A 12,463-nucleotide genomic window follows, 5' to 3' on the forward strand; every position below is an offset into this window, starting at 1 on the left:
GAAAATGGAATCCATAAACACGGCTGGGAGCTTGCTTCACATGCGGAGTAGTGATGCCCGCCATAACATGCATCTCGGATAAAGTCACGCATCTTGGACGTTGCCGTTTGTCTCTTTCGAACCTGCCCAATCAGCCCATGGGAAGATCCGCTCTCCTGCGACAAGTGGGATGGTTTGCAGCTGGGTTTATTGAGATTGTAGATGCGAGACGTCCAATTCATCGATTTAATGAGATAACTTCGGGGATTTTTGTGCGTCTATTGAACTTGGCATCGAGATGTCGTCGTTTCAACCCTCGTGATAGGCTTTGCAGCATCGCAGAGCATCCACAGGGGAATCGAGTCAGGGCCCAGGTGTGGTCCATGGGGCAGAATGAGGGGTGGCGGCGCAGCGCTTCCGTACAAGAGGGGGGCATCGTTGCATATTCAAGCTCTTGTTGGTGGCTAGAACAAACAAGCTGCAGCGAGGAAAGATTTTCGATATGTGTACTGTGCTGTACTGTATGTGTCATGTCCAAAAATGCAGGTTTATGTTGTGCGTATGGTAAGCTTCCTTGCAACAACATAAGTGGGATTCGCTTGCAGGTTAGGTAAAGGACTTCTCCTTCCTCATCCGGTGTGCCGTCGTTCAGAGCGTCAAATCGCTTGTAATTCTGGGATACGAATTAGGAAGCTATTTTTACGACAAGCGCATATTGGTGAAGCCAGTCCTAGACTCCTAGTGCTTCATCTTGTGTACTCGCTTATTCGCTTGTTGGAGTAAATAGGCACGTGAGTTTCATATATCCCCCTTCCCACGGTACAGAGTGGTCGTAATAACGGGCTGTAGATTAATTCTCGTTAGTTTCGACGGCATGTTGCCGTCTTTCTCGCAATCCTCAACATCCCGAGCTGCCACCTAACAATATACTTACTTCCTCACCATTCAGACCTCTCGAGTCAGCCTTTCTGCAGGCTAGAGTTTAGGCTCTTTCCGCATACCCCTGTGTGCCCAGACCTGAGCAGCCACAGCTCACCGTGCAGGTTGCAGACGTTCGGCTCATTAGACTCTCCGGCACTCGATTGGTTTTGTGCTATAAAGACGTGTACCGAAAACGTTGTCTTCATGGAGAGTTCTGTACGACGGCTGATAATTTGAAATTGGCTGAAGTTGTCCGCATCCGGAGTCTGGTGTCTGCTTGAGGTCATCGAGCTGCTCAATGACAGCAATACGTCTGGCCCATGTTTGGAAGGGAGTATTGGATTGGGGGCTTTAATATGTGCTCTTCTCCTTTGGTCTACATGGCAATCGTCATCACCTCACATCCACCATGATCACGCTGGTCGCTTTTACCAGATTTTGGTTGCCTAACACAAGTGTTGCCTTGGAACTAACTTCTCTGCGTTGCTAAATATGGTAGAACAAACAGGATGAGTTAGTTTCTCGCTACTCACGATCCTGCCAAGATCAGCCAGCTTCAGGAGATCAGTAGTCGAGATAGCTTCCCCTTTTGCTTGCAAGTTGGGGATAGCATCCTTAAGAGGAGACATGAATGCAAAGCAAGACGGCACGTACCCCAACATCCGTATCCTAGGAGCCATGTGGAGGATATATTATCAGCCTTGCTTTGATTCCTCGTGGTATGTAGGGATGTGTTTCGTTGCCGATTCAATAAGCTTCATTTGGTCACACGATGCAAGGAACGAAGAGGTTGAATCCTACCCAGGTTTAAAGTTGAGCCGGTCTAAATTGGTATACCCAAAGTTAGGATTGTGGTCGTAACTGTCAATTTGTGGTCCAGAAATTGCCCGAAAACGTGGGGAAGTAGGGACAATCCGTAGATCGACGCGAGCAACGGGGTTGACAAAAACTGTTGTGGCTGCGATCCCGCTCATGTATAACAGTTCTTCCGTTCAGAAAGGGACCATTTAGACCCCAAATTAGCTGCTGTGAGTGTTCCGATCTGTTCAGCCTCTCATCTTTTCTACATAAATCCCGTTACATCGCATGCAACATCCGAGGATTTGTACTTGACAGGATTGCCAAGTTTCCACGGCCCATTGTTTGACACTTTCCACGCAGTTTGAAAGTATACTTCAAGCGAAATCTGAAATGTCAACTACGGGACAGCGGAAATTGTAATATTTTAAAGTGTCGAATATTGCACATTGTGTTAAAAATAGCTGAGCGCTGAATTGCCATACACCTGAGAGGACGCATGTTCTCGGGTGTCACCACCTGAACGACGAGGGGGAAAGACCACATTGCAACCTAGCGTAACATTCTTTGGCTGGACGTCTGCATGATAGGATCTCAGCGTCTCTTATTCGATGGTGGCTTTAGACAGTAAGCACTGTGTCTCCTTCAACGATCTTTTACTAACATTCTCAGAGACACATTTAAGAACGCCTCAATCGCCACTAATAGACACGGGAAGTTCAGCAGCAAAAATGGATACAGAATCACAAGCTTGCGACCAATGCTACCGGACGAAACAGACTTGTTCGAAAAGTCTGCCGAGATGCCAACGATGTTTAGATGCTTCCAATCCATGCACTTATAGCTTTGGGAAGTTTATGGGAAAACCTAAAAGGAGTAGCAAGATACGAAGAGAGAGTTCGAGTAACGAGCTTGCGGATATCGGTAGTGGGGGCAAGTTTTTCGGACTCTTGAACTTGAAGAATAGTGAGTGGCCACTCCCTCCAACAGTCTTGTTCATAACAATTTCTAACAGTATCTATCAGCTCCAGAACACCAACGCGAATCATCAGTTACAGGTAAGAAGCTTCTCGTGCACTGAGATATAAATTGCACCCACTCTCCATCAGTTCAAATTGTCAAATTACTGGAAGCTGCGGGACAACTTGTTCGAATGTTTCTAACAATAGCAGACAACTCGTCGCCAGCTCAAAGTGTCTGGACATCCTCATCGTGGGATTTGATTCCGGAGGGATTATCATCCGATCACTCGTCACCTTCAAATCCTACATCGCCAACCAGAGCTCGCACTCACAGTACAGCAAGTGGTAGCAGCAACCGTCTGATGGCGACTCCTGCTTGTGATCAATGTTATCGATTCAAAGTAAAATGTAGCAGAGATCCAGATTGTTGCCGACGATGCGCGAATAATCGAAGTGTTTGCACTTACAGCGCTGCGGCCCCTCCTGGGAAGCCGGATACAAGATCCAAGAGTCCTGAGGAGCACAGAAAGAAGAAGGCTCGACAGGGACAAATTGATGATCCATCAGTTCTTTCGACGGATCTTAGGGGGACCAGCGTAGACTCTAGGAGCTATTCTTTCACGGATTCGCCGACTTCGCAGCATGCAGAACTTCATGTAGACGAGATGAACAATTTCTATGGTAACTTACTGACCTCACTAACAAAGAATTGTTTGCTAACAGTACTTAAAGGGTTCGATATACCGACCATAGAAACTACGCCGTATGCATTTAGCCCAGTCAGCGTGCCGCCAACACCAACAACGTGGGTCACAAACGCACCCACATTGTACGAAATAGACACGATTGGAATGAACAATGGCACTGAAAACTTCTCCCTCCCATGGCAAAACCCAGAAATCCTACACAGTCCCTTCTTCGCGAATGGAATTCCTCTCCAAAAATTCCCCCCAACATCTGCGCCTGTGATGAACCAACTTCCCACACCAACCTCACCCGCATTTCCCCGCGACAACATCCCCACAACAACCTGCGATTGTTTCTCGAGCGCCCTTAACGTCTTGAACGAGTTGAACGCCTGCGTCCAGGAGCAAATCCCGCTCAACCACCCCCAGCACCACGAATTAGCCTCACGATCTCTGGTAAACGTGCTCAACACCACAACCAACGCTTTAGAACTCTGCGAAGCAAGCACGCAATGTATCTGCTCCCACAACTCCATGACCTCCATGCTCTACGCCATGATCCTCCAGCAAATATCCGCGTGTCACGAACTGCTATCCGCGAATACCGCGTGTGATCCTAACCAGCCGTCGCGTCAAAAATCCTGGATTGCAAACGACCGCGCGCGCGCCCTAAACATCTCCAATGAGATGGAAATGCGTCTGCGCAACACGTTCGACGAGATCGAAGACCAGAGCGAGATTGTGGGAAGGAACAGCGTGATCGGATTGCTATCCACCGTACGCACGAAGTTTAGCGAAGAGATTCAGGGGCTTCATGGATAGGATTTTATGCTAGTACTTGGTTTATGAGGCTATGATTATGTTTCGATTAGGTCTGTATTATTATTAGAAGACGTACTGTATGTAGTACTGTATTATTATCACGTAGTTTGGCAGTTAAAAAATGGATTTTTTTAAGGCATGGGATTTCGCGTTTTTCAGCTCGGTTGCGGCCGATCGTGCAGTTTGCGGCAGCCAGTGTGAGTGAGATTGTGACCTTAGGATTGTGAATGTACGACCCCTTTTTTCAGACGACTGCTGAATTCAGCTTCGTTGGGAGAAAGTAAATGGTAGTCGGTTGATTCTTCCTTGATTATGCTCCTTGTGCTGTAGGGACGGGATGGAAGAGTGGAAGGAGTTGATCCTCGCTTAAACGCACTTTGTAACTGATTGTGTTCAGCCAGCCCGTAGCTGAGAAAAAGGCCGTTGGTATTTCTTGAAGCGGTGTGAATGATCCCCCTTGAAAATGAATTAAAATTATATCGATCCTTTCAAAAAGTACCGCTCGATGAGCAGATTTTATTCGACGGTAGATATTTGAAGAAAAGCCCTGACGGATCAGTGTGGCGGTTGAAAACTTTCTAGAACTTCCAAAACGTTTACCCACCGTTAGGGCTTGCAGACGGCTGGTGAAATTACCAAGGTACATGAAGTGCAATCCTTCGCTCACCGTAAAAATTTCCGCAAACATGCCCCTTTCGACGTACAGTCTGTGTTGTGTTGTTCGTTGTTGTCAAGGATCAAAAGCTATATTTAGAAGCGGCCATCGTGAGAATTAAGTGAACAGCAACTGATGCAGCTATGCAAGTACGGAGGACGTGGTCAAAAGTATCCGGGCTTTTGCCAAGACTCGCTTAAGATTTGCCGGCTTTCCGTATCAAAAAAATGAAAAATAAGGCCTGTTTCGACGCAGGTTAAGGAATACGAAAGAAAAAACTCCCAAAAATAGAAATCCGAGAACGGAATAACGTATTTCCGAATACGGGAATTGAACCCGTGGCTCCTGGAAGTTTCAGATTCGGGTGAATTGTGAAAACCAGAAATGTTTACCACTACACCAATTCGGAGGTGAGTTGAAGCTGAGTTAGCTTATTTTAGATTATATTGTCTGCAGTAAAATAAGTAAGCGAAGCAAATTACTGCCCCGTGATTGGTCAAGGGGATCTACCCGACCAGTCGACCTTGCAGCTCATCTTCGTTTGCTTCTTCTCGTCCTTCATTATCAACACTCATCGAAATCTTCATATCTTGCTCATCTGTATTTTCTGCGAGCGTTCTATCCGTAAGTTTGCGGTTTTCCGACTCGCAGATTTTCCGTTATGTATGATTCTTCTTTGATCTGTCGAAAAATACGAGGGATCCGCGGCAAACAAAACAACACCTCATCTTGAACGTCAATATCAGCGCAAGTCTTGAACCCCCGAGGCAAGCTGGATAATTTGATGTCGAGACCGGAAAACTCGTGTCTCAGGATCTTTGCTTCCGTTAATCTTTTTCATCACACGTCGAGTTGTGTAAAATCTTATTTTTCACGTGAAGGAAATCCTCACTCGTCGCGAGCAGACATCTTTTCCTACTCCTCTTCGATCATGGCTAAGACACTCGCTTATTTCTTTCCTTAGACTGAGTCAAAAAATTCCTCTACTGGAGCTGTAGACTTTGTTATATTCAAAAGGTCGAGTACCCCTAATTGATTGAGGAGACTTGACCTCTTGATTCCTGTCATTACCAACTCCGCCAGGCAAAACAGTGCCTCGATAATGGTCGCATCTACTTCCTGGTCGAACTAACAACAGAGTGAAGTCAAATTATTAGCAGCATTGCGATGGGCTTGCCAAACCTGATTGCTCCGTGGTACGCATTTCGATTGCGACTGCCAACTGCTGTGCGTTCAATTGAGGAAGGCGCAATGAGCCGGTTCACGGAACCGACCATTGTACTGATACAATTTTCCAAGCAGCCTCAGATCATCATCTGTATCATAATATGCACTCTATTTATTGACCGCTAAGCTATTGCTTCATTGTATACAATCATTTCTATACCAGCTCCTGTAAGTTTGCTTTCGAGAAGCTATTCTGCGTTCTACTAATAATATACCCAACTAGATATCCTTTTGAACCCCCATTCCTCGCACTGGCACTATGGCCGAACCTTCTCAGTCTGACGACGAGGACATTCTGAACTTGTGTACGCTTGACCTATTCGGAGAACTCCCAAACCAGGATGAAGAGCTGTTCACCCAACTTCGTTGCTCGATATTCGCGGATATGACTATTTGTGACATATTTCAAGAGCTCGCAGATCAGCATGAAGAGCTGTCTGTCCAACCTCGTTACTCAGAATTTCAGTATTTCCACCTATTGCCGGCAGAGCTACGTGTACAAATATGGGAAAAGTCGATGGAAAGACAATCTCGTACTTTTGTGTTTCTTACCGAAGGACCCAAGTTATGGGCGGATTTCCACCATTACTATCGACCACCAGCAGCGCACGCGATAAACCGGGAAAGCAGAGTGGAGGTTTTCAGACGATTTCTGGTTTTCCCACAAGTCTACTACGACACGAGAAAGGCCAATTCGTTTGGATATGGGTATGAGCTGGTGAAAAAATACATCTCCATCCGTCCAGATATCGATATTTTGCGAATGACAATGAATCCGTTTGCCTTTGACAGCCTCAGGAGGCGTAATCAACCATCTCCGGTATGCAGCTTCTTATTTATGCTTTACTCCCTGTTCTATTTTGAGGACTGACTATTAATTACCTTCGCAGGAATCTCCATATAAAGTGAGCGTAGACTGGCCGACAATTTTCAGGAGAATACAGAATTTGGAAATCGAGGGCGAGGTCCTGAGGGCTCATAAGGACCTGATCCTTCGTGCACTGAAGTCCGGAGCCTTCCAGCAGTTTGATAGTCTTAGAAAAGTTAAGGTCATCAAGCACGAGGTTACTTTCCTGTCTAAACCGCAAGACCCTGAAGAAATTAATGAGGCATACGCTACAATATTCGACGCATTCAACGACTACTTCCAGTGGAGACATTTGGTCAGCTCCTGCACCATCAAACCTCCGAAAATTGAAATAATTGAGAACAAGAGCTAATGGTGAACTAAGGTATTGTATGGACGAGCCTGGAGCTGAAGAGGAACTATCAGCCCAAAAAACTATGGGATGAGTTCTAAGCGACGAAACACTCACTAACAGCACCCCGCGTGGTCGCTGCAAGCGTATTTGTATACCGTTCTTTTAAGAAACACACTGAATGAACGTTTGTTACACCACTCAGTAGTTGCACGACTCGTAAGCAATCGTTCCTCAGTGTGATCGATCATCCTTCAGAGTAACACTGACCGCTCTTCAAGTGAAGATCGGTATACCTTCCAAAGTTCTCTTAACAGAGAGGTTCATTCCCACACGTTTCACAATCATCTATTGATGAGTTTCTAGGCCTGGTAACCCAGGAACCATGTACGGCTTATTTGCATTATACACTACGCTTTCATCCTTCACATGATAATATCATTCCTCGAATCTTGCACCGGTACACCGCTTCAATAGTTGTTGGAGGGTCACGTTATTTATTCAAGCTACTTTCACTTCGGACCGATTTCCCCTCTTGTATTTTACGGTTCTGCCGTCTCAAGGCGTGAGTCGTGAGGCGATGGCTGAAATGGCGGACAGCAATGCGGGGTACAGTATCATTCCCAACCCAATTTTTGGACACCCTTTTTTCGGGACGTTCTTGGTTGGGAAAGATACGGCACGATCAACGCAAGGTGGGGCAGTTGTACACATTTGATTCTCACAAACTACGGGGCCTCAGACCGTTTCTTACACTTTCGCGGTTGCCTTATTCCTACTTCAAACTCAAAGAAATGAAAGTAAAAGGCAAATAAATTTGGCAAAGCAGAGTCGTACGAGTAAGCGGAAAAGCTTCTCCTGACACAGGAGAAAAACTTTAGGAAATTTGCGATATGCTCAGACGGGCAATCCCCATGCGAGCGAACAAGCAAAGAGGGTTTCGCTTGCCCAACCGCCAAGGGACACCCGACTCTTGCTAGACACAATGAAAGGGATCACGAAACCAAGCAAAGCGTAAATGCTTCAAATAGGTTGGGGGGGTTCAATGGTGAAAGCGTCAAGATTTTGTCTGCACTGCTCATTCAACAATTGATATGATTGAATAATGCAGTGTCTCTTCAGAAGCAGAGCCAAGGCCATACGAGAAAACCTGGAGGCAAGAAGACGTCATGCTCAAGCTTCAACAGATGCCTGCACTTTCGCTGGCGGTCATGGTGCTCGGCTACTGATTCGGTCGGCTCAACCATAGATGCCAGGACTGCAGAAGTCGGTACAGTACAGTGCAAAAACAAGTGAAAGACTTTGCACAGACAAATCACAGACCCAGCTGAAGCGGCAGATGGTCGAGGTCAGAAATGGTGCGAGTCGGAAAGACACATGGTGAGGTATGACATGCGCAGAGCAAGAATCTGGAGAAAAACGTCTGTGACCTTTTGCCCAACCCCGACTCCTCGCCTGTGGTGGATCCAAAGAAGGGGCGGCCTGGCAGCCGTTATTGTGCTCCAGTGATTGAATAACTTGCGGCTACATCAAGCTTAAGAGAGAAAGAGAAATCTGGACTTGTTGATTACCATGTCCATCATTATTTGAAAATATCTGCTTCGCCTCAGTGTGCGCAGAAAGTCGGCCTCTGGCCTCTCGGTGCTGTCAATAGTTCATACCGACTCGATCGTGTTTTTCCTCCTAACCTAGCGAGCCGTCGAAAAGTTGGGGTAGATCTAAACCCAAAACTGCAACAGCACCCGCGGACTAAAAACATCTCGTTGCGGTCCACCACCTGGACCAGGTGAGACCTGGACTAAGCAATTTGGGCGAAGTCTTGTCTTTGGAGATCGACTAGAGAGCGGTGTTCTCTCCAGATCCGCGTCTTTCATCTTCTTTAACATTCATTTTCGCCATGAAACGCCTTTGCGAGAGAATGCATCCCATCCGCCACTCGTAGAACATATCCGCGCTCGTACGAAAGAGAGGGAAGGTGCGATTGAATGAACCGGCAGCATCGCGCGATTGGACTTGATTATCGACAGGAGGATTGAGGAGTCTCTTCGAAGTGAAGCATTGGATATTACGCATTGGAATTCATGGTCGAATGAACGAGTTTTATGGCAAACATGACCTAATCGCTACCGAGAGACATCCAGACGTACGACTTCAGACATTGAGGAGCCAAGATGTCGTCAGATCTCAAGAGAGGGTCTTCAAGCAAGACTGTCTTTGTTGTAACAACCATCACCTTCGTATTGGCGACAGTTTTTGTCGTTGGACGGCTCATCAGTCGTTTTGTGATTTTGAAGAATCGAACGGCGGATGATTGGTGTATAATTTTGGCATGGGTGAGTCCGGGACGACTGTGTGCGTAAAGGATTGTAGACGCATTTGCTAACCATTTGCAAGTTTATTGCGTTTGGTTTATCATTTGCGATCGATTTCGGAACTTCGAAAGGTTTAGGAAGACATGATATCGATATACCTCACGACTGGCTCAATGCCTTGCGACAGTCCGAATATGCATTTACCATACTCTATGTAAGCTTGGCCAAGTACGTTTCTTTCATGTCGCTAACAAATTTTCAGAATCCTGCCCTCATGGCCACCAAGACTTCGATTCTCATATTCTACCTTCGCATGTCGCGAAACACGCAAAACATTCTTCGAATCGCTTCATATGTCACCCTGGGAATCGTCAATGTAGCTGGCGTTGTTCTAACGTTCATGAACGCCTTCCAATGCTCTCCTATAAGGGCCGCGTATGACCCCTTTGTGTCCGGAAACACCAAATGCATATCGATTGTCACTCTATACTTATGCTCTGCGCCTGTCAATATCATTACCGATCTCGCCATTTTGGTCTTGCCCATTCCGGTGCTAACAGGTATGCGACTACCTCAGAGGCAGAAAACTGTTTTAGTTTTCACGTTTGCACTCGGTATCTTCGTCACCATCATCGACGTTGTTCGCATTTATTATCTTCAGCAAGCAGCCTCTGATCAGATCAAGGCATACGATAGATTGGGAACCTCGGTGGATTTTGCTTACAGCGCTGCTACAGCATTTCTATGGTCTGCTGTCGAAGTTAATGTGGGCATTATTTGTGCTTGTATTCCAACCATGAAGCCATTGATAAAGAGAATTCTCCCGGCGATGATCACAGATCCATTGAGAACTCGAGGAAGTAAGAGCGATTCATCATCCTCTCATATCAACCACTCACCCCATGATCGATTACCATCTATCGCCGAACCAATTCCAGCTCCAGAACCAGCATATTCTGCAAGTCCTATGCCGCATATGACGGACTTCGGTAACTCAGAGCAAGGTGCTGGAAATGGCCAACCTCACGAGATGGATATGATGGACTTTTTGACCACGCCAGATATGGTACAATCATCCATGACGAGAACTCACACAGCTCGAACGACAGCAACAGATAACACGGTCTATTTCGGATTTGTAAACATGAGACGTCCGAAAAGTATGCTAAAAGCAAAGGGCTGGGAGTCATTCAAATACTGCACAACTGTCACGGTTCTCTTCTTTTTATGGGGATTTTCATATGGACTTCTGAACACGTTAAACAATCAAATTGCCCGAATTGCTGGCCAATCAGTTAGTCAGACGGTGGGCCTTTCTGCGGCATACTTTGGGGCGTACTTCCTTGGTGCGATGACCTTAGGACAATACGTACTCAGGAACTGCGGTTTCAAAGCCACATTCATTTCCGGACTGTGCATTTACGGAACTGGCACTTTGATGTTTTGGCCATCTGCCGTCCTTACCTCCTTTCCAGGATTCATCATCTCAAATTTCGTCGTAGGATTTGGACTGTCTGTTTTGGAAACCGCAGCAAACCCATTCATCGCCCTGTGTGGACCAAGTTCATCATCCGAATTTCGCCTTCTGATGGCACAAGGTGTTCAAGGTGTTGGTAGCATCTTGAGCCAGCTTTTGGCTGAAAAAGCTCTGTTTAATGGCATCGTTTCATCTCCCAGCTTGATCGATGTCCAATGGACGTATCTTGCCATCGCCTTGTTCGATGTTTGTCTCGCCCTCTTGTTCTACTATATGCCTCTACCCGAGGCGAACGATCAAGACCTTCAAATGCAGTCTGATGATCTAGAGGTCTGGCACTACGACACTATATTCTCACCCAAAATCCGTCTCATTTATTTCAGCATCGGAGCAGCAGTCTTTGCTCAGTTTTGTTACGTTGCGGCACAAGAAAGCATGTCAGTCTGGATTGGCCAGCTTCTCAGCGAGCTGGCACCTCGTGGAAGTGCAACACTTAGTAACGACAACGTTGTACTTGTCGGTCACACTACATTTACCGCGGGAAGATTTCTTTTCGGTGCCCTCTGCCTGATCATTCGTCCACGTATCCTTCTCTTGGTCGTTTTCGCTGGATGTATTATTTTTGCAACGTTAACCATGGCCGTCCACACCGACGCGAATGGTATCTCAGCGTTCGCGATCATGCTATTCTTTTTCGAAGGTCCAATCTTTCCTATGGTTTTCGCAATCGGCCTTCGTGGCATGGGTAGACGTACCAAGATCGCAGCAGCTGGCCTCACCGCCGCGGCAGCTGGTGGCTCCATCTTCCCCTTCGTCATGTTGGCCATCCAGCGCCTTCAACACCATACAACTCAATACTCGTACTGCGTCGTCATCGCTCTCTTCGCCGCCGGCATCTTCTACCCAATCTATCTGAACATGGCTCCCAAAGCTAGAAATCAAGTCGATCCAAGACCTATGGTTGCGGGCCCGCCGATCCAGAAGATTGGACGCAAGCTCAGCATCATCGTTAATAAACTTGGGAGCGTGGGAAATGGAAAAGGGAGTCCCGGTCTCCCGATCGTTGAACACCGGGAACGATCTCGACAGAGGGAGAGTTTGGGGAGTGAGGTTGGGTCGGTGGAGTGATTCTGTTTGAGCTTGGCGCTTGGGGGTTGATATCTTAGCAGCATTGGGACGGTGTTCATTGTGGTTCTTTTTCTTTTGTCTGGGATGATTGGTACGCCTCTCTGTTCTGTCGATACTTCGGGGCTATGTGTATATATGGGTTGGGGTTGGATTGTACTACACTAGGCATAAATGGGTGGAATTGGAATGGATTTGCATTGTATGCGGCACAATTGCTCGGTACACATGGGTGGAATAGGGTTGGGTTGCATTGGAATTTTATGGATAGGATTGGATGCAATTATCTTTGCATGGAAT

The 12,463-nt window shown here is 46.7% G+C and overlaps 3 protein-coding genes across 3 annotated transcripts; all 3 read left to right on the forward strand.

The window, feature by feature from the left end:
- Positions 1-2,309: 2,309 nt before the first annotated feature.
- Positions 2,310-4,168, forward strand: GLAREA_11053 (Zn2/Cys6 DNA-binding protein; the record flags this gene model as incomplete). Its single annotated transcript, XM_008079242.1, has 5 exons — positions 2,310-2,325; positions 2,371-2,664; positions 2,724-2,756; positions 2,871-3,341; positions 3,393-4,168. 5 exons carry the CDS (start codon positions 2,310-2,312, stop codon positions 4,166-4,168), a joined length of 1,590 nt encoding a protein of 529 aa, XP_008077433.1.
- Positions 4,169-6,309: 2,141 nt separating this feature from the next.
- GLAREA_11054 (uncharacterized protein) lies at positions 6,310-7,270 on the forward strand (the record flags this gene model as incomplete). The annotated part of the gene is made up of 2 exons (XM_008079243.1): positions 6,310-6,870; positions 6,941-7,270. The coding sequence occupies 2 exons, from the start codon at positions 6,310-6,312 to the stop codon at positions 7,268-7,270; spliced, it is 891 nt and encodes a 296-aa protein (XP_008077434.1).
- Positions 7,271-9,420: 2,150 nt separating this feature from the next.
- GLAREA_11055 (MFS general substrate transporter) lies at positions 9,421-12,166 on the forward strand (the record flags this gene model as incomplete). Its single annotated transcript, XM_008079244.1, has 3 exons — positions 9,421-9,582; positions 9,644-9,775; positions 9,824-12,166. The coding sequence occupies 3 exons, from the start codon at positions 9,421-9,423 to the stop codon at positions 12,164-12,166; spliced, it is 2,637 nt and encodes an 878-aa protein (XP_008077435.1).
- Positions 12,167-12,463: the final 297 nt, after the last annotated feature.

This window comes from Glarea lozoyensis (genome assembly GCF_000409485.1).
Source record: "Glarea lozoyensis ATCC 20868 chromosome Unknown GLAREA11, whole genome shotgun sequence".
In the NCBI taxonomy this organism is placed as follows: domain Eukaryota; kingdom Fungi; phylum Ascomycota; class Leotiomycetes; order Helotiales; family Helotiaceae; genus Glarea; species Glarea lozoyensis.